Here is a 21,558-nt window from a genome sequence, read left to right as displayed (position 1 = left end):
GTTCTTAAAATTCATTTTAAAGATTTTATGAAAATATAATTAAAGGATATAATTAAGTTAGAAAGATAATATAAAATTTTAATTATGGGTGTTAATTGTATTTTTGGAAAAATACAATAGTAAATAAATGTAAATATTTTTAAAAACTGATGACAAATAAAAGAAAGAATGTCATGAGCTATGTAATGCTGACACCTCAGCATTTTTATCAAAGTGTTCCTCTATTAATATATAGGGGATATATATATATCTTATATAATAAAATAAGATTTTTTTTACATGCTCTAAGAAATTGTTATATAATAATGTAAGATTTTCTTTTAATAATTTATAAGAAATTGTCATTTGGCAAATGGCATTCTATTCTGTCGACATGTGTTATTTTCATTTTAATATTTTTAGTGTCAATTGACTTTATATAATACTAGATATACGCCCGCGGTACATAGTATCTTTTTTCAATTGACTTTATATAATACTAGATATACGCTCGCGGTACACCGTGGGGCTATTTTATTTTTTTAGGAACACATAAAATAAATGAATAATTTATTTGTCTATATATGTAAATAATTAGTTTTATATTTTTTAAGTTTTTAAATTTATAAAGTCTAATATATTGTCTAATTTATATTGTCTATATCGATTTTGTGACCGCGGGTTAATAATTGAAAATATCATTATTGTTCATATAATTCTATTGGATAAATTATTAGTCTATTTTTGTTTCTTTGTATTTGTATTTACAATGTAGTTCAAAATCTAATTTTAATACTATTGTTTTAAATAATTAGATGAGCTTACCATAATTTGACATCCATATATTTGTGTGGGCAATAGTTTTTTTTTGTTGATAGAAATATCTGTTAGATTTTGCAATATTTGTTGAAATTTAAGTTTTTTTCATTCAGTAAAGAAGACTTTGTTCGAAAATAATAATGGACCAGAAAAATTGAATCCAAAAATTTAAAGTTGATGGGTTTTAGTAATGTCCAGGCCCATTGTGAATTTTTTTGCTTCACCAAAACAATTTACGGTGGCCAAAAAGAAAAAGAAAAAAGACAACAACAAAAGAAAAACGTAAAACAAAAAAATGGTTGTCTCGAGAGCAAAAGTCGATCCGACAACATAGATCAGATTCAGTCGACAATGGATCAGACAACCTCTATTTTCGAATTAGAAAACCCAGAGTAAGATCCATCATCAATCTGTCTTAATGGAGTTTCCGATGTCTTCTTCAATTGATAAGTGAGGTAATCTCGTAAATACTGTTTAGATTCCGATCTATTCTTTCTATTTCTGATTATAGCTCAGAAACTGTTAAGATTCCTGCTTGACTTGTTCTTTTATGTCTGATGCCAGCGTTTTAGTAGAGCTTGAAAATCTATAAACGAATATGGGTCTTCTTTCAAAGGTTAGAATCTGAATCTAAATCGGTGTTGAATTTTTTTTTTGTTGTTTACATCTTCTAATGTTTAGATTTATTATGAAGTTTATGTTTGTCATAATTTTGTGATTTTTTAAAAAATCAGGAACTCGAATGACGAACACTTAACCAAAGATAAGTAACGATACCCATTTCTTAATTTGTAAATACATATGACTTATAGATCCAAAAACTCTAATCTTTTATTTTACCTGGTCAGGGTTAAATTACTTTCAATAAGAGGAAGCCTAGAGACAACAATTGGATTGAAGTTTGGCCTAAAACTTACCTATGAGTTTTGGATTTCTTTTTCCTTGCAAGTAGGGAAAAATTTCGTCTACAATGGATCACTATTCACTAAGGTAATATCTATATCTGTTCTTTCTAATTATGTGTGATAGTTATCAAATGATTTATATTAATCATTTATTTGATCTTCGATGTATGATTATAGCTTTTGAGTGGAGCTTGGAGATATATAATCGAATTGAGTCTTCTTTCAAAGGTTTGTAGCTTTCCATCAAAATTGATTTTGAATATTGTTGTTGTTTACATGGATACATGTTTAGATCTTTTTTCAAGTTTAAGGTTTCGTTAATTATTTTCTTTTGTTAAAAGTCAGCAAAAAGAAATGAAGAACACTAAATCAAAGATAAGTAATGAAACCCTCTTATTGATTTGTAGATGCCTCTACTACAATCTTTTAAAACTCTAATGTTTAATTTTACTTGGTCAGGGTACAATTACTTTCAGTAAGACGATAATTGGGGAACAAATGTGTTGAAGGTTGACTTATAAGAAACCGGTAATTTGGATTTCTTTTCCCTTGCAAGTAGTTTTCGAATAAAGATAAGATACTGAATCTTTGTTTAGTTTTATAAAGACTGTATTTTTCATTTAAATCAAGTCTAATGTGAAACTGGTTTTATTTTTGTCAGGGTAATTCCTGTTACAGGATTACATAAGTGAAACTTTGAAAATAGAAGTGGAAGAGTAACGAAGCAATCTATACTATATATATTGGTAAGTTATTCAAATAACACTTATATTCAAATAACAGGCCTGGTATTGAAAATAATCTAGGTTTACTGTTAAATGATCTCAAACTTGTAATATTTAAATGTTTTTATCCTTGTAGGATTTTATCTTCACAAATCTGAGGACACAGGTGATGATGCTTCCATGAGAGTCTTGACAGTATGTAAATACGTGCTCGGCCAAGGAACCCCACAAGGTACATGACATTCTTTCATCTCTATCATATAAAATGACTAAGTTGGATTAGTGATTGCAAATGTTATCCCACATAATAATCATATAGACATATTAGCAGGTAAGAATTATGTTTCGTCCCATAGCTTAAAATTGAGTTTTTTGGTAGGCTTGTTATTGGCTTCGAGGTCCTCCAATTCACCCATACTCACAATTTGACCAATAATCTCTGCAGAATGAAACATATAAATATATATTGAGTGTATATTAAAACAAATGTATATATAGATACTTACCAACAAATATGTGGGGATTAGCTTGACCACTGTGGATGTATTTGAACTCAGTTAAGGTAAGGAAGCTAGCATCAGAAACATGGTCACTGTCCATGACCATAGTTCCATTGGTAAATGACATCTTGTACAGATGCGTGGTTGGTCTAAATTGACCAGTTGCATAGCTAAGAGCAAATGTCTCAATGAAAACCCAGTTACCAATAGGAAGCCTATTCACATATTTGTTTACCAATTCCTTCTTCACTGATGCATGAATCTTTTTACTCTGAAAGAATGAAAGACATAAGATACATTAGTAATAGAAAATAATTGTATCTCGTAAACCTAAACATTAGACCTTACCATCAAGTCTGACAAAACCAACTCAAGTGTTTCACCAGCGTTTTCGGTATTTAGACGCCATGAATGGATGACCTTCACTTGAACCCTCCATGAGGTTTTGTAGGGGCGAACGTCTTTCAAGAAACCAAAAGTATTATTTAGATGTTTATATGTGTTTGCTTGTGTATAATCTTCGTTTTAGTTGAGTATTATTTATAGGGAAACCGATTAGGTCATATAACACATTTGTTAAGATATCAAAAAGATCTGATGAAGCTAGTAACTAGGGAGATAATTATGTGTTCTGTTTTTTTATGGTATCTTTATGGGATATGTTATATTCTAAAATTTAATTCTGTTTAGGTTGATTGATTTAGGACATCCGTAATTGTTGTTAACAAATTTTGGAAATCAAGCAGTTTAAACAGAAATCTCGGAGAAGATCATTGTGGAAGGGAAGAAAAATCTGTCTATTAAATTGTTGAGGATAAACGATTGTTATGAAAATATTTTTGGGTTATGTAATTTTATAAAAAGGATGGGCTTGGGCTAGTCCAAACGATTGTTATGAGAATATTTTTGAATTGTAATCGTAGAGCCCAAATTTACATTTTTACTAATAAAGACAGTGGCAGGGTTGTAAATAAGTTGGAACTTGAGGAAGATTTTCATAAATTTTTCTGAATTTGTATATATATATATACATTATCTTATTTATCTTTATTTTTAGGACAAAATATAATTTGATATTATAATGTTCAATTTATTCTTTCATTTGATTAGCATATTGTCCCATAATGATTTTCTCTTTTATTTCTTTACTTTAATAGATAAAGATGCTATGTAATTATAGTGTACGGGCAGATTGCCTTGCCCGTTCTTCAAGATCTTTACTTTTTGCTACTTCTTTTGTAAACTCTTTTCCTCCGGTTTGGGCTACCAACCTTGGAGTTATCTTCTAATTTAATGTTTGGTTGACAAAAAAAAAGATAAAGATGTAATTACATCTATTAAAACAGAAATAAATGAGACCAAGAAATAAAAGTAAGGATAAACAAGAAATAAATGTATAATATCAAAATATATTTTGTCTTAAATACGAAGATAAATAATATAATATATATCATAAAGTTAATTAAAAATACACTAAAAATACTAAAAGAGAAAATGACACATATCAAAGAAAGAAAAAGGTGTCAAATGGCAATTTCTTACAGCTTGTAAAAAAAGAACCTTACTTTAAAGATTTCTTTTTTCATCAATAAATCAGTTCATATGAGCCAATTAAGTTTTTTACTTACAGAACAAGTTGCGGAGCTGTGCGCGTTTAGCATGCCAAAAAATCTGCACTAACATTTGCAGTTCGAGAAGCATGACCAATCATGCACTGTATGGCCTTCCATTGATTGGTGGTATCCATAGTAGGCGACGGACCACGGAAAGAAGTACACTTCTTGCAATATCATCAGTCGCTTTCCAAGATCTATCGACGAAACACCGATAACTGTATAAACCAGAGATTGTGCTCTCCCTGATCCTAGGAGAAGAACCGATGTGAGCCAAGAGAGAGACAATGCTATATATGTTACATTTTATTCATGGACTAACGCACGCACAAACTAATCCAAGCACGAACATTAATGAATATACAAAAGCTTAGCTTAACTCTATAAATCAAGGCATGTAAAGTATTAATGTTGATGATATCCAAGTGAGAAAATCAAGATGATTCCTAATTACCGCAAAGTGATAGTATTTTGTTGGTTCTCTGGACTTCTAGGTTGATGAGGTTTATTACTTAAACCTTTTTCCAAGATGATCATATGGCTAGGGCCAAGGCCAACTTATTTAGATTTTAAGCCCAATTCCAACTTAAGAAGGAACAGATTGCTTTCAATCGTCTCAACTCGAGTGTTCTTCTTGTGTTTTGTGGCCGAGACGATGGCAGCATCCTAGCCATATGATCATTGTGTTTTGTGGCGAGAAAGAGAGAAAGGCTCGGGTATAAATTTTAACTATACTTTTTTTGTTATATTCTTGATATATTTTTTCAACATCTCATATTTTTTTTGAGAAATATCCTATACTAACACCATTTTACGTTTTTCTTCCAAAACAAGCATATAAGCTTAATTTTTCCAAATGTAGCATTAAGTGATATTTGATATTTAATTTAAATACAGAATTTATTATTTTAAAATTAAACTCACGATTTTGGATTTCTCTAGTGAAGCTTGTCGTGAATCACCACATCTGAGATCTAGCTCATCTTCAGCCACTTCCAGGAGAAACGTCGCCATCGTTGCATCTCTCTTTCTGGGCTCCGACGTTGACCGGTCAGCTATTTTGTGTAGGCACACGACCAAGAAAATGCGTAAACGATTCCGATCTAAGAAACAGAGTATGGGATCTATCTCGATCTGGCCTTTCAATAATCAAAATGAAGAGTTGGATTTGAACCCTGCTCCAATCTCACCTCGCCCTCTCACATGACTACCTCTGAATTTGAATAATCACTTCCAAGTCAACAAAGATGATGAAGAAAAGGATAAATATGAAAAAGACGATGATGAGAGACCAAGCAAATCGAGAAATTACATATTAAGTATATGGTTTACAGATTTGCTGGAGTTGGTGAAAGACTCTTGTCATCAGGACAAAGAGAAAGATCGTCGAAGAGGAAGAGGAATAACGATGGATATGGTGGTGAGAGGTGGAAGAAAGGAGCGGGATTCAGCTACTTGGATTATGGGAATCTTATGCTACAAGATGATAAAAATAATGGTAAGATTATGTGGGAGAGTTTTAAGTATTCGTATGAATTATGATTCTTTTGAGAAGAAGTGTAAGCTGTTTAGGAGTGATTGAATTCGGTAAAGTATCTAGCTTGCTATGAGTTTTTGAATTGTTTTGCTAATGGCACAGATCAACTTGGTAGTGTTTCTTGGGATTTTAAGGTTAATCAATCTGGTAGTGTTGCAGAATTAGTTTAAATGTGATATATAAGTAACGTGAACTGCTCCCAAAGATTTCTTAATTCGAATTGCTCTCAGGCACTAATATTGAGACACCTCTTCAAGCTTTGTTCTCCGGCACCGGCGAAAGCATGAATCGCCAGCGTCGGGATTCCTCTTTCTCCTTTGCTTCCGTTTTCTTTCTAGCTTCGTCCTTAATCTCCTTTCGGCGTGTACCTCAATATTCTCAAACTTTTACACCCTCCCAATCTTTGCTCAAACCCTCAACCTATTCCGGTCAGTCAGGATCCAATGGATTAAGAAGGAGGATTTGGCTGACATCTCTCTCCCAGATCCAACCTCTGCTCACAATACCAATTCAACTGCAAGTATTCCGAAACTCACCCATGGCGTGCAGATCCAAATTAAGTCGAATCTCTGCTGAAGAACCCTCAAAGACCATGAGTACAGTGGTTCCGTGGAGCTCGTTCTCCCCAATGAGGTTTTTCTCTCCGTTGATTTGCTACCCGCCTTGTCGCAGCCTCCGTGTATCAAAGGGAACCCTAGGTTCTCACCTGGTGGACCTTTCCTCACCTTTGGGCCCTAGAACCAACTCTCGACCCAGTACTAGAAGCTTGTGCACAAACCCAATACGACGATAGTTCAGGTCTGTCGTTATCCTTCTCTTGTCCAAACCTTTTCATATGCTGCTTCGATTATTTGAGTACGGTGGTCAAAGACTCCACCTGAAGAATAATTTGACATCATTGAACTGGTATTGGCAATGTTTTTCTAAAACCCTGTTACCATACCATCTTTTGGCCAAGCTTTGTAAGAGTATACTCTCACTGCACTTGTATCGACGATGTGATTTTGGGCTTAGATTCTCTATGTCTAGATCCGGTCTTCATAACCCTCTTTCTGAGGTTTTCTAGTGTTGAGGTTAGTTGAACGGATTGTACAGGAACGACATTATGACCACACCTCCAAGGAGCATTGGTTACCGTTGCCTCATCATACATCCAGCCCCGTATTCCTTGTGCCCTGAGTCCATCTATGTGAAATCTTTATACTTCTTGAATACAATTCTTACAATGGAAAGGTATCTTATTTCCCTACTGCAGCTCCCTTTTATGATTCTGTTTGGTGAATGGTTTAAATTACTGGACCCCTTTCAATAGTGTAAATCTAGTTGTAGTGATTGTCTACCTAGATCTGTTTATGATAATGTTATTGCAAGCTCAATTTCTCTGGAAATAGTCATCTCTGCTTGGTCAAGTCGAGTTCTCCTCGGAAGCAGAAGGTTCATTGTTTTAGAGTCTTTTGAGAGATATATTTGTCGAGGCCAGTTGAATAGCACTATGTGGAAGCCTACATTGCTGAATCCTAACTTAGATTCTGATCCAACAGTTTGCTTGAATCCGCTGATAGTACCCTCTGCTCCAATTTGTCAACTACTACCACAAGGTCGAAGACTCGGATCTGATCTCAATTCTCAGGGCCAAGCCGACTACAAGTTTTGTGTGGATTTCCTTAACCTCCATGGCCAATGGCTTCATGTGAGGGAGGACCCACCTGCTCTGTTATGGCTTGTCACCCACCAACTGCGATTCCCGGTTTCACCTCCTTCAAACGCCATAAGCACTTGGCAACCATCTAACCCCTTAGCCTCCTCCATGGAGCACACTTTTAAAAGCTTCTATGCGTCTATCGTACGAGCGAAGCATGACCACTTGTTGGTCAGGGATTTCCTGAAGCTTGTCTTCAAACTTAAATCCTACAAGACATCAAAAGATCTTCTATCCTTTGCAAGCTCCTCAAGGTTGTGCATCTTCTTGGAAGACTCATGTAGTCTCTATCTTTACATTTCTTGTAACCTTTTGCTGTTAAGTTGTAAGAACATCCCTCCTTCGAGGCTTTAAATTTAATGAAAGTTGTTTTGTCCAAAAAAAAAGATATCTCTTGAAGTAATGTTAAAACAAAAATTGAATTCATGGACTGGCCATATTGTTGAATAAGGTTTTCAGCTCTAACTCAAGTGATTGATGATATACATGATAGCAAGTATTTCAAGAACAAAGCTTAGAGTTGATGATGAAGATGAGAAAATGGGCACTTGAGTGGAAGTTTGTGTTGTCATTATGGAAGGTCTTCCTAAATTTCAAGAATGCCTTCATAAATATTAGGATGACCTTCCTAAACGGATGTTATGAAGTATTTTAGTGTTATGTCTATGATGTCTTTGAAATGTTTCTTTACAAGATAGAATTATCTTTTGTCTTGTGTTGTAGAAGCGTGTGATATATTTGATGTGTTTAATTGTAATGTGGGTTTTTTTACATACTGATTTCAGCAAAGAAGAAAGAAACGATGTAAGGAAGTTGAGTATGTTGTTCCAAAAAAGAGTTGATGATGAACAAGATGTTCTATGGCAAAGCGCACAACATGTTTAAACTATCCTGAATTTAAGCAAAAACACTTTAAACATGTGATTTTTTTTAACTACTATCTTTATGAAGACTATCCTGAATTTCAAAAGTCATTCCTAAATATTATTGAACCTGAAACAACCCGACCCCCTTTTTTTTTTTTAACAATTAAATACAATATATAATTAAGCATCCCATACTACTTAATTAACCAACCCAAACCACAACTCAACATTAAACCAGCAATAACATTAAGCACAGCGGAAACATACCAATAATACAAAACCAACAACATCATCAATACAATAACATTCCTAACCATTCTATCCGGCAACCTAACATAACACTAACCAAGGTTCCAACAACATAACCAACAAATCCAATAACACACAAACGAGACCCTAGATCATCCTCCTCCTCATTGCCATGATTCCACGTCACAAACCTGCACACCACAAACAACAATTGAGATGCGTAAGTATTATCACAAATACTTAGTGAGGCAATCCTCCCATCTACTGGGCTATACACACAAGCAACTGAGATTCCAATGCTTAACAAATGACAACCAAACACAACAAACCAGGAAAAATCACGAAACAAGCAACTTGGTGTCGACCGACACCAGAGAGGTGTCGATCGACACTGACCAAACATGGTGTCGACCGACACCTAACTGGTGTCGATCGACACTCCCTTCGCAGACGCGAACTGCACGAATCCGAACGACGAACCTCCGTTTCCAATCATCTCCAATCCGTTCCAACCTCACCCAAAACCTTCAGGAACCTATAAGAACCATAACACAACCACCACAAGCAAGAACAACACCACTAACACAACCAATCAAGCAAGAACAACACCACAAAGCACCACCAATCAAGCAAGAACAACAAAGGATTCTCAGGCTTAGATAAGCCATGGTCATGCACTCACCTTATCAACTGATTATAACAACCAATACAACCAGTTGAGACCCTCCTAACGTCTGAAACAGCCCAGAAACGCCCTACAACAAGCCACACAACCAAAAACGACTTATAACAAAACTGGACAGAAACATCAGAAAAGAACAGTCTCAAAGACGTAACTCTAAAATAAAAACCAACCGTTAACTATCAAATCACTCAGGTGAAAAGCTACCCCTAGACGTCACGAAGCTTCCCACAAAATTTCAGCACGATCAGGCACCACACGAGACCACGATCTCAGTTACAATCTCCGATGGTCCCAACTCGCGTCTGAGAAAACGTGTCTCACGAAACTGCCAATAACTCATCGAGTTTAAATCCAAATCTACTTCTGTAAAAAGGCGAATGACGATGAAAGACTTGGGAATAAACCTACCAAATTTCATTACCTTTGAGAACGATTTGATATGCCGAAACTGTTTCCTCCCAAACCCTAACGATTCTGATCTTTCTCCTTTAATCTCCTTCACACCACAATAGGCTCTCTCCTCTCTCTCTATCTCTGAAAACGGCGACAAGACACCCTATAAACCTTAATTTGTCGCTTCTCCACTTATAACACGATTTAGGGATTTTCCTTGAACCAAACCGAACCAAACCGCAATTAAAACGAACCGGACCAAACCAGAAAACATGGTGTCGATCGATAAACCAAGGGTGTCGATCGACACCCACACCAAAACCTTAAAAATTGGTTCGCGGATGTTACAGAACCCTTCAAAATTTTAAATATATGTGTTTCTAAATATATAATTTTGGTATATTTTGGATCAATGTGTCAAATACTAGTAGATTATTCCATTAGTGATGGGTAATGATTTCATTTTTGTGCATATTCTGATGTTTGGGAATCTAAACTTTTTTTATGAAAGCCATTATGAAGTTCAAGGAAATCCTTCCTAAAGTTCTTAGAATCCTTCCCAAATTTCATACAATCTTTCATGAAGCTCAGTTACAGTTAAAGCAAAGTGCTAACATAAACATGTGAGAATGTTATACATCATACAAGTACCAAAAAAAAATTAAAAGGTTTCTCAATCATCATATATGTCTAAACAACATATATAGTAAAATTGGATAAAAGAACACAGTCTCATCTGCAGATTTCCAAAACATACTTGCATCTTGTATCATCTGCATCATGACATAGCTTAGAGAAATCTTCAACCCCATTCCCTGCAGTAAAAATTGAAATCAGGGAATAAGTATCAGGAAAGTGTTCATGAATTCTCAACAATACTTCCTCAATCTTCAAATGTGACTGTGATGGGAGATGGGATGTGAATGATTTCTAGTCTGAGAGCCATCATTATCAATAAGAAAACACATTGTTGGGAGATGGGATGTGAATGATTCAGACTAAGAAAATGTTATCATTCTAACTAAACCAATCAGCTCACATTCTCTCAAGTTCAGTTATATTGTCAACTTGGGTTTGATTGTACTGAACGAACTCAGATAATAAGAAAGCAAATTCCATCAAGCTCACCTGCAACACAATTTCAATTCCAAAACAATTAAATTTTCAGAAGATACTTGAAAATTAATGATCACCCAATAAAGAGATCAAAACCTGAGAGAGATATTTGAATCGAATCCCCATCACAACTATTAGATCTAGATCCAAATCGAAACAAAGTTCTCAATTTCTAGTATGAGAGATATCGTAATGGAGCAAACAAAAAAAAACAAACCTTCGTCACTCCCGTCATGGGATTTATCATGGTTGAAGGTCACAAATCAGAAAACTCTCCATACCAACACCAACTAAATCATTCAAATTAAAATTAGAGATAGAGCTTGGGACCTGCAAAGCTTGGGCTATCTCGTTTTTCTGAACAAGAGCTCGAAGATCTCTCTGGTCTTTAGATTCATGCTTGTGCTCCTTTTCAATGTCGAGAACGCAATTACTGGTTTCACTGACTTCGGATGACTCTCATATCTGATTGGGTTCACCGGTTGAACATCGTCTGCTATTGAATTTGGAATCGGTGGAAAGAGAGAAGTAAGAGAGAACATGATTGTTGCAATCTCACGATTTTGACATTGTTATAATTTTATTAATATTTTATTTATTTTAATGATATATAAATTTTGTGCTAATTTTGGAATTTTTGAACTTGAGTGCTAGTTTTGGACTTAAAACTTAAATTGATGCTATTTTTGAGAATGGCCTTTTTTGATAATTTAGAAATATAAAATAATAAAAATAATAATAAGAGACGACACTGAGGAAAATAAGAAAGAAAGAAACAACAAAACAACTAGTATTTTATTATTGGAATTTAAGAAATTTTAATTATAATTAGAAATACAAAAACCAATAGTTAACTTAAAATAGAATATGAAATCCAAAGCATTAAACAGAAAAAACCGGAAAAAAATACATTATTAAAAAAGCAATAAAGTATATTTAAAATTAAGAACAACAAATTCCTTTTCCAAGTGATCCCAGTAGAGCTTCAGATGATCCCCTTCTTTGAGATCTAACGAATGCTTCATAACACTCCAACCAGACCCGAGATAATATTTTCTATCATGCAACCTCAGAGTAACTGTATACAATAATTTCTCTTCGCGGTCATGGACTTTCACTGGAAAACCCTCTTTCTTCAGTTTTTCATTGGTAATATATAGATCACTCGTAACATCAACATCGGAATTAATCTTCGCGATGACAAGTTTTACTTGTTCTGTGGGTAATGTCACAGCATTGGCAAGATCATACGCTGTAAGCACCCTTGAGATGATCAAAGTTGGATCTAATGGATTCTCATAATTCATTTTAGCTAAATAATTCTTTTTTTAGCGAAGATGTTTTTATAAAGTGGAGAGTATTTTGTGTAATTTTGTGTGTTTATGATGCTAACATATATATATATATATATATATATATATATATATATATTATATGATAAAGTAAAGGTTTTTTTTTACAAGTTCTAAGAAATTGTCATTTGGCACTCTCTTCTTTCGACATGTAGTGATTTTCTCTTTAATACTTTTAGTGCATTTTTCCAATTGACTTTATATGAACATTATCTTATTTATCTTTATTTTTAAGACAAATTATAATTTAGTATTATACATTATAAGATGCTCAATTTATTTCTTAATTTGTGTAGCATATTGTCTCATAATGATTTTCTTTTTTATTTATTTACTTTAATATATATTTCTCTCTAAATATTTATAAATTATATATATTTAAATATACTTTAAATTTTTTTAAGTAGAATGAAATTGCATATCTTATATAATAAAGTAAAATTTTCTTTTAACAAGCTCTAAGAAATTGTCATTTGGCACTCTCTTCTTTCGACATATGTCATTTTCTCTTCAATATTTTTAGTGTATTTTTTCAATTGACTTTATATGATATACATTATCTTATTTATCTTTATATTTAAGAGAAAATATAATTTGATTTTATACATTATAAGATGGTCAATTTATTCTTTAATTTGTGTAGCATATTGTCCCATAATGATTTTCTCTTTTATTTCTTTACTTTAATAGATATAGATGTAATTACATCTATAAAAGAGAGATAAATGAGACCAAGAAATAAAAGTAAAGACATATAAGAAATAAATGTATAATATCAAAATATATTTTGTCTTAAATATGAAGATAAATAAGATAATATATATCATATAAAGTTAATTAAAAATACACTAAAAATACTAAAGAGAAAATGACACATATAGAAAGAAAGAAGATGATGTCAAATGACAATTTCTGTAAAAAAAAATTTTACTTTAAAAAAGACATTTTTTTTTTATCAATAGATCAGCTCATATAGAAAAGAAGTTGTTTACAAACATAATATGTTGCGGAGCTATCCGCATTTGACGTGCCAAAGAGTCCGCACTAACATTTGTAGTTCGAGAAACATGACCAATCATGCACCGCATGACCCAAATAAAGGCATCTACTTGTACATGCAACAGGGAGAGACTACGCGGTAATTGGTGACACCCATAGTCGGCAACGGACCATTACACATCCATCCTGCACCTGCAAAATCATCTGTCGCTTTCCAAGATTTATTGACAAAACACCGATAACCTGTATAAACCAGTGGAAGAGAGATTTTGCTCTCCCTGATCCTAGGAGAAGAACCGATGTGAGCCGAGAGAGACAATGCTACATATGTTACATTTTATTCATGGACTAACGCACGCACAAACTAATCCAAGCACGAACATTAATGAATATACAAAAGCTTAGCTTAACTCTATAAATCAAGGCATGTAAAGTATTAATGTTGATGATATCCAAGTGAGGAAATTGTGATATAAACTCTCAGTTGTAAGTTCTTAATGAACTTTTGTCACTGAATCATAAACAAATCATTTCGATGTCTTTGGACGCCTTGNTACAAAAGCTTAGCTTAACTCTATAAATCAAGGCATGTAAAGTATTAATGTTGATGATATCCAAGTGAGAAAATTGTGATATAAACTCTCAGTTGTAAGTTCTTTAATGAACTTTTGTCACTCAATCATAAACAAATCATTTCGATGTCTTTGGCAGCCTTAGAGAATCTTTCAGCTGATACTGTCAAAAGCTTGTTAAGAGACATGTTTTCACCTCTGCTCTTCAACTTTTCTTCATACCTATGCTTGATCCTGCTATCAAGCTTGTACCCAAGAAATGCAGGGAATGCAAGAAGCTCTTCGACTTCACGACCCATGTACTCGATCAAATACTCCAGTTTTTCCTCTAAAGAACTATAATTATACTGCAGGACTTGAGGATGCTTTGTGCTCATAGCTAGAATGTCTTCAAACGAAAGACCGTAGCTCAAGTACAGTCCAATCACCCTCTGCATATTGTCAGAGCTTGTTCTGGTCACAGCTCCCATCGCAAAAGCCAGTTCCTTTGTTCTATGCTTATATCCAATCTTCACCAGAAACCCGAGTTTGTGCGAGAGATTATCTTCAGATAAAGCTAGATACAACGGTGCTTTGCTCAAGAATTTGAACATGCCAGGGGAATCAAAGCCGCATTGCTTCAGAAACTCTATCCTCGGTCGCAGTTTCCTCTCTTTACTAGTGCTGATAACATTAGGGAACACATGAACAATCTTAAACACTTGCTCGGTCGTCAAGCCAGCAAAAGACTTAAGAAACTCAACATGGCTGTTCATATGCTCAACACTATAACTCAATATAGCAGGGAGTCTACGTAGCACGGTTCCAGTGGCGAAATCGTCTTCCCCGCTTAGATCCCTAATGAAATCAACCCTAGGAATCAACTGACTATCCAAGTCACTATTGAGAATCACTGGCCGCCTCGCTATTATACCGATTCCACCAAAAGGTTCCAAGAAACTAATCAATCTCTCAATGTCTTCAACTGATTTCTGATACAGCAGTTTATTTAAGTACACTTTGCTCAATACGTGAGAGATCTTTTCTTTAGGTATACCATGGAGGATAAGCAATCTCACCTTCTGAATGAAACTAAGCAAGATAGATGTTTCTACCACAGCAAGTAAGCGCTCAACTAGTTCAGGCTCAAGCCTTCCTTCGAGTTCATCAACCAAGAAACTAGTAACGGGATCTAATTCTACTGAAGTCAATAAATTAGGGCACTTTGCTATCAACCCCTGAAGCGCAAAGCCATTGATTTTCAGAATTTGAAGAGAAGCAACACGAGCACTGATTTTATCCAAAGATTCCGACTTTATATCTGGGTTCTTCTCTAAAACCATCTCAGTTTCTTCTTCTCTAAACCCAATATCTCGGAATAACGAAAACAGAGACTCTGCAACTGCAAAGAAAAAAAGCAGCTACTGGATCAACGCACACCAAGTGTTTGTGAATATGCTCCAGAGAAAAATGAACACATATAGTTAAAGAGAAGTGTATCAGATATTCAAATTAACTTACCAGTTTGACTTCCGGCGTTAATTGGAGAACTAAGGCAACTACATCGGAAAACAAGAGCAGTTTCCCGACGATCTAAGTAGCGGAAAAGCAATGGCCGTAGCTCAGACCGAAATGTAGAAGAAGTAGGGAAGGCTCCATGGGAACAGAGAGCTGCCGTAACCGGCGGGAGGTGAAGACGGAGATTAGTCGGCGGTGAGAAAACGGAGAAGGAACAAGAGACAAGAGATAAGATCACCATGGCTCCTATATCCAAAAGCCAAAACCGAAGATTTTTGATTTAACGGTCGTATTTGATTTAAGATTGGGTTTAACTTTGAGATGTACCAAAAAACGCTGCTCAATGGTATTGGACTTTTGGGCCTAATGAGAATATTCAATTTTTATTTTTATTTTGCTTTTTTTTTTTGTGACAAACTTTTTTAAAAAAATGCAATAGTGACATAGTTAAATTTGTGATATTTTGGGTTACTAGTAAATAGTTAAATTTGTGAAATAATGAATAGTTAAATTTAATCATTACATATAAATTTACTAGTAAATAGTTAAATTTGTAAATAGTTAAATTTTCCATTGGTAGTAAATAGTTAAGTATATATTTAACTAACATATACCTAAATTTGTGAAATAATGATATTATGGATTATATACTTTACAACCAACACAAATTTTTTCTTTTTTTTTTTTATAATCGCTTACTCAAAAAGTGTTATTAGTTACATCCACAAGACCACAACTAAACCAATATGACACAGAAATCAAAGACCTGGTAAATAGATGATCAAACGTGGAACATGAGATAGATGAGTTAATAATGCTAGTGAAACACAACCCCCATAGTCAAGTCTTCCCAAAATAAAATAAAAAGTCAAAAATTTTATACTATAGTCAATTTTGCTTTCACACACTTATCAAAATAGGACATTAAAAAAACGTTACGGTATATAACTGAAGAAATAAATTAGGGTAAAGAAAAATAAACCCTAAAAGATTTGAAGTCTTCCTCCTCCCCAAAATAAAAATCAACCGTAAATATAGAAATAGTCCTTATTGATGGACGGTGGTAGTCGTCGTTTCACACTCTCCGTCCACCATTTTCATTCTCCGCCTCTAAAAAAAAAAAGCATTGTCCTTTCGAAGCTATACATCAATGGCCACTACTACTTATCGTCTACGAAATAACCCTTTTAACCATTAGATTAAAATCTCTCCTCTTCTTCTTCTTCTTCACCACCACTCGTGTCCCTTTCTTTGTCTTCTTCCTTCTCACCGCCTCTCTCTCAATCTTTATCCAACAAAGATTCGATTTTTCTTTTCTTCCAAGTTTCAACATATATAAAGCCATACCCTTTTCTTTATCTTCTGTGTCAAAAAAGTTATGGATTTGCTTGAGAGTATAATCTTAGGGTTAATTACAGGATGGTTCGCCTTTGTTGTTGGATTGATCATAGGATAGGCATGGAAACCCAAATGGGTTTCATCTTCTTCTTCTAATAACGGAGAAGTCAAATTGCGTTGTTCTGCTCCGAGATCTTTTGATTTGTCTTTACCATCTCCTTCTTCAAGCTCTGTTTCTTCTCCGTTAAAGGGTTTTGGATCAGCTCCTTGCTTGAAAGCTCTTGTTTGTGATACATGGACTATGGCTTTGAGACAACAGAGGACAACTGTTTCTCCTGATTCTTCTTCATCTTCTTCGTCTGATTCTGCTGAACAACATGGGGGTTTAGTTTCAAGGTAAGTTACAATTTTTGAGGATTGTGATTTTGAGAAAATGTTTTCTTTTGGTTTTGTTGATTTTGTGTATTTTGGGGTTTTGTAGAGTGAAGAAAACAGAGGAGAGGTTGCCTAATACTGTAACGGAGTTGGATTTGAGGCATCTTGTGCAATTGGTTGAGAGGAAAGATGGTGGTCAAGCTTGGATTCAGATGATGGATCGTTTCACTTCTGGTATGAGATATCAAGCTTGGTTGAGAGAACCTAAGGTAAGTATTATTTGTTCTTGTGTTGTGTGTTTGAAGATAAAGTTTTTGTTTATCTTTGTCTTGAATTTTGAATTGGGTCTTTTTGTGTGTTTGTTTTTTAGAATGGTCCTACTGAGTATAGAAGCAGAACTGTGTTTGAAGATGCAACTCCTCAGATTTTAAGAGACTTTTTCTGGGATGATGAGTTTAGACCAACTTGGGATACAATGCTTTCTAATTCCACTACTGTTGAAGAGTGTCCTAGTTCCGGAACCATGATTGTTAGATGGATACGCAAGGTAAGTATTAGACTCTCTAGTTTGTTTTTGTAACATTTTGATGATTAGTTCCTAGTTTGATCTTTCCTTTTGTGTATGTTCCTGTGTTGCAGTTCCCATTCTTCTGCAGTGATAGAGAATATGTGATCGGTCGCAGGATTTGGAATTGTGGGAACTCTTATTACTGTGTTACAAAGGTATGTTACTAGTAAGTAGTAACAAACATGGAACCGTTTACATATTATGTCATAAAGACTGAAATCGAATTGCTAGCTTGTCTCTAAATCGGTTAGTTTGGGGAAGTTATATCAAAAAGGAACAAGAAGATGAAGATAATATTCGATTTTTGCATTGCAACGAATCAGTTCCAGTAACAACACTCTTAAGATCGTTTCTTGTTCTTGGTTCAGGGAGTGTCGGTTCCTTCTGTACCGCCTAACAACAAACAAAAACGTGTAGACTTGTTCTACTCGAGCTGGTGCATTCGACCAGGTAAAGATCCTTATCCAACACTTTGTCATCTTTCAAGAACCGAATAACTCAAAACATAGTGTAACGTTTTTCCTAATATGGTTTAATTAATGCAGTGGAATCAAGAAGAGACGATGGAGTAACAAGTGCATGCGAAGTGCTTCTGTTTCACCACGAAGACATGGGGATACCGAGAGAAATCGCAAAGCTCGGAGTGAAACGAGGAATGTGGGGAGCAGTGAAGAAGATGGAACCCGGTTTACGTGCTTACCAAACACAAAGACTATCAGAAGGAGGAACCAAGCTTTCTCGGTCTGCTTTCATGGCTCAAATTAACACCAAGATCTCATCAGAACATCTCATTTCACTCAGCAACGGCGCATCACCTGTCACTGAAACTCCCGTTACTCAAAACCAAGGAAACCGAGCTGCGAATATAAAGAAACTGTTGTTCATCGGTGGAGCTATTGCTGTTGTCTGCAGTTTGAGCGGAGGAGCTTTTGTTCCTCCTGCGTTTGTTTTAGGGTTTGGGAAGAGGTTTGGTAACGGTGGAAGAAAACGTCAGCTCGAAGGAACAACAACAACAAGTCAGAGTCATCAGACTACTTCTTCTTCATAGAATCTTGAAACCGAATATAGATATAAAACATACGGATTTAGCAGATTGAGAATAATCCAAAAACGCAGATAGTTCCAGATTAGTTTTGTAGTATTGGAGTAAGCTGTCTGATCAATCTTTATACAAAGCAACATTTTTTTTTTTTACAAGTAATAATAAAATAAAACTTTACATCATGATCATCAAAAAGGAAAAATTGTTTCAAAACAATGAACACCATCGAGCTCTGGAGCTATCCTCATCGGTTGTATCTTCTTCGTCTTCTTATTACTTTTTTCATCGTCAGATGAAGTTTTACCGGAGTTCTTGTGTTGTTCTGTCGCCGCCGACTGATTACCACCGGAGCTCTGTTTCTGATTACCGGAGAACTTCATCTTGAAGCCATTGGATTCAGCGTAAAGAGCTTCAAAGGGGCTAAAGATAGACATCATCTTCTGAATTCAGTTTTATAGTTTTTGGAACTTTTTGTTTCTTGACGAGATTAAGGTTATAGGAGACTATATATTTATAATCGGTAACGAGAGAAGCAAAGGTAGAAGAGTCTAGAAAGAGTAAGAGAAGTTTGAGAAGTTTTGAGTTGATGAAGATTCGTTGAAACTAGTTTGGTCGGTGAAGGAACAGAGTCCACGTGGATGATTGTCTGAATATGAGATTGATTGGTCTAATCGGACTGATTCAATAATAGCTCGTTGTTTTATTTTTCTTATAATTACATAAACAAAAATACAAAGTACGGTATTTTTTATAAGAAGTAGAAAAGCCAACTCTAATCAAACTCTTGATAAACCATTATTAAACACCATAGTTTATAGAGAACAATAATAATAACACGAGTAAAACAAATTAAGGTGGGTGAAGAAGTAGACGTAGACATGAGATCATGTTTACGTATAAATCATCATTAAAAGGACATTTTTGTTTTAGAGCTTCTTGAGCAACTCAATAAGGTTAACACCAAAAGCGTCGCAGACAACTTTGATGCCCTTGAAGCCTGATGCTTTGGCTAAAGCCTCAAACTCTTTCTCAGTTCGTTCTTTGCCTCCGGGATTGTGAGCCAACATAATGCAGTCGACATGGATCACTTGTTTGGATTTGAGGCTTGAGTCTGGTGTCTCTGGAAGTATACACTCTGCTAAAATCACTTTTCCATCCTCTGGTAGCGCCTCGTAGCAGTTCTTCAAGAATTTCACGCAGTGTTCGTCGCTCCAGTCATGGCATATCCACTGTTACAACAATATGATAAAATGTTTCCTTCATGAGTTTACTTCTAATTTCAAGAATTTTACTCCCTCCGTTTCAAAATATAGGATGTTTTAAGCAAAGCACGCAAATTAAAAAGTCTTTACTTTTAACAAGTTCAACCAATCAGAAATAATACTGCATAATATAAAATACTAAACTAATCTAAAAGTTGCATTGAAATTTGAAAGCATCCTATATTATAAAACAACAAACTTCTCCAAAACATCTTATATTTTGAAACGGATGGAGTAGTAATTAGCACTTTAGTCTGAAAAAACTTGATTTTAATGATTACTAACCTTCATGAAAATGGCATCACCTTTAGGGACACTTACAAACATATCTCCTCCAACATGTTCAATTCCTGCATTAATTTATAGATAAGACCACAATCTTTATAAAAAATATATAAAAAATTTGGATATGCCAAATGTGAGGAAAATGTAATATACCGGGATGAGAAGGAGCATCATCGATGACATGTGGGAGATCGAAGTTGATGCCTTTAAGGTTAGGGTACTTGGAGACAATCAATTTGAGGGTAGCACCAATGCCACCACCAACATCAACCAAAGAAGTCAAGCCCTCGAAACCCTTATAGGTCTCAAGTAACTTCTTCATGGTGATTGTGGAATGGTTAGACATTCCATTGTTGAAGACCTTGTTGAATCTAGGGTCAGTTCCGTGGTACTCGAACGCACTCATTCCATAAGCCTTGTTGAATGGAATTCCACCATCAAGAACCGCATCCTTCAAATGGTACCTGAAACATGTCTCATTGGTATCAGTTTACGAAAACACACACACACACTCCCCAAACTTAATTTAATCCTTAACTAATTGTTTTTTTTCCATTCAAATTCTAAACCCTTAACTTTTGGTTATCACTCTACTAACAATAGTTTAGATTGGTCTCAGGATTGAACTCTATTTTAGATTAAACTTGATCCACGTCAAGTTGAGAAAGAGCTACCGGTATGCAAAAGAGAACCAGCCGGTTATTAAAGGAGAACCAAAATCAGAAATTTTAATAAGGTAGCTGACAAATATCTTAATTATTTGTAGTCCAATAATCGGAAGACCAATTCTTTTCCTAATGTATACCTATTCTATTTACCTCTTTTGCTACTCAGTAATCGGAAGAAGTTCTATATTTAAATAAAGCCAAGAACATTAGTCAAGAACATAACAAATAAATTTATAAACAAAGAGAGATATAGTCTTGTGTGCAAAAAGCCAAAAAACAAATAATTTGTCTAGAAGGTCGTCTAACCACTAAAAGAATTGTATATTATATGGTTTTCAAGTGGAAGATGGTAAACGTGTCCTTGTGTCTGTATTTGTCTGATTGTCTTTGACACTTTGTGCCTCTCTCTATCACCTTTAACCTTTACCTTTGCACAATTGCACTATAATCACATCAACCAAGAATCATAGCTTATGAACTCAATTTCTAACTTGATTTACCATAAGATCTATTG

The 21,558-nt window shown here is 34.7% G+C and overlaps 4 protein-coding genes and 1 long non-coding RNA gene across 32 annotated transcripts in view; 2 read left to right on the top strand and 3 right to left on the bottom strand.

Annotated features, from left to right (window-relative positions):
* LOC104729324 overlaps window positions 1-4,986 on the top strand; it is a 7,939-nt gene extending 2,953 nt beyond the window's left edge. For 11 of the 28 annotated variants that reach the window (XR_002035177.1, XR_002035176.1, XR_002035165.1 and 8 more), the window contains one exon: window positions 3,619-3,948. This is a non-coding gene — a long non-coding RNA (uncharacterized LOC104729324). Of the gene's footprint in view, window positions 1-1,060; window positions 1,254-1,362; window positions 1,415-1,492; window positions 1,789-1,880; window positions 1,932-2,044; window positions 2,232-2,364; window positions 2,450-2,564; window positions 2,661-3,618; window positions 3,949-4,558 lie in introns of those variants that run through there. The other 17 variants (XR_002035175.1, XR_758261.2, XR_758260.2 and 14 more) reach the window with 17 other exon arrangements.
* Window positions 14,001-15,811, bottom strand: LOC104729313 (transcription termination factor MTERF8, chloroplastic-like). Its single transcript, XM_010448254.2, has 2 exons — window positions 15,510-15,811; window positions 14,001-15,390 (listed from the first exon to the last, which is right to left on the bottom strand). The coding sequence occupies exons 1-2, from the start codon at window positions 15,745-15,747 to the stop codon at window positions 14,117-14,119; spliced, it is 1,512 nt and encodes a 503-aa protein (XP_010446556.1). The 5' UTR covers window positions 15,748-15,811; the 3' UTR covers window positions 14,001-14,116.
* Window positions 16,549-19,011, top strand: LOC104729303. Its single transcript, XM_019236061.1, has 6 exons — window positions 16,549-17,240; window positions 17,326-17,488; window positions 17,590-17,766; window positions 17,859-17,942; window positions 18,156-18,237; window positions 18,333-19,011. The coding sequence occupies exons 1-6, from the start codon at window positions 17,146-17,148 to the stop codon at window positions 18,833-18,835; spliced, it is 1,104 nt and encodes a 367-aa protein (XP_019091606.1). The 5' UTR covers window positions 16,549-17,145; the 3' UTR covers window positions 18,836-19,011.
* LOC109128880 lies at window positions 18,935-19,372 on the bottom strand. Its single transcript, XM_019236067.1, has one exon. It carries the CDS (start codon window positions 19,264-19,266, stop codon window positions 19,018-19,020), a length of 249 nt encoding a protein of 82 aa, XP_019091612.1. The 5' UTR covers window positions 19,267-19,372; the 3' UTR covers window positions 18,935-19,017.
* The window catches only part of LOC104729294 (flavone 3'-O-methyltransferase 1-like), a 3,740-nt gene continuing 1,691 nt past the window's right edge, over window positions 19,510-21,558 (bottom strand). Inside the window, exons 2-4 of the mRNA XM_010448232.1 lie at window positions 20,530-20,840; window positions 20,377-20,441; window positions 19,510-20,058 (exon numbers count right to left, since the gene is read on the bottom strand). Of these exons, the coding sequence (XP_010446534.1) occupies window positions 19,756-20,058; window positions 20,377-20,441; window positions 20,530-20,840 (679 nt within the window). The 3' untranslated portion in view covers window positions 19,510-19,755. The remainder of the gene's footprint in view (window positions 20,059-20,376; window positions 20,442-20,529; window positions 20,841-21,558) is intronic.

The sequence above is a fragment of the Camelina sativa genome, chromosome 2 (genome assembly GCF_000633955.1).
Source record: "Camelina sativa cultivar DH55 chromosome 2, Cs, whole genome shotgun sequence".
NCBI lineage: Eukaryota > Viridiplantae > Streptophyta > Magnoliopsida > Brassicales > Brassicaceae > Camelina > Camelina sativa.
This window is presented reverse-complemented; position numbering and strand designations above follow the sequence as displayed.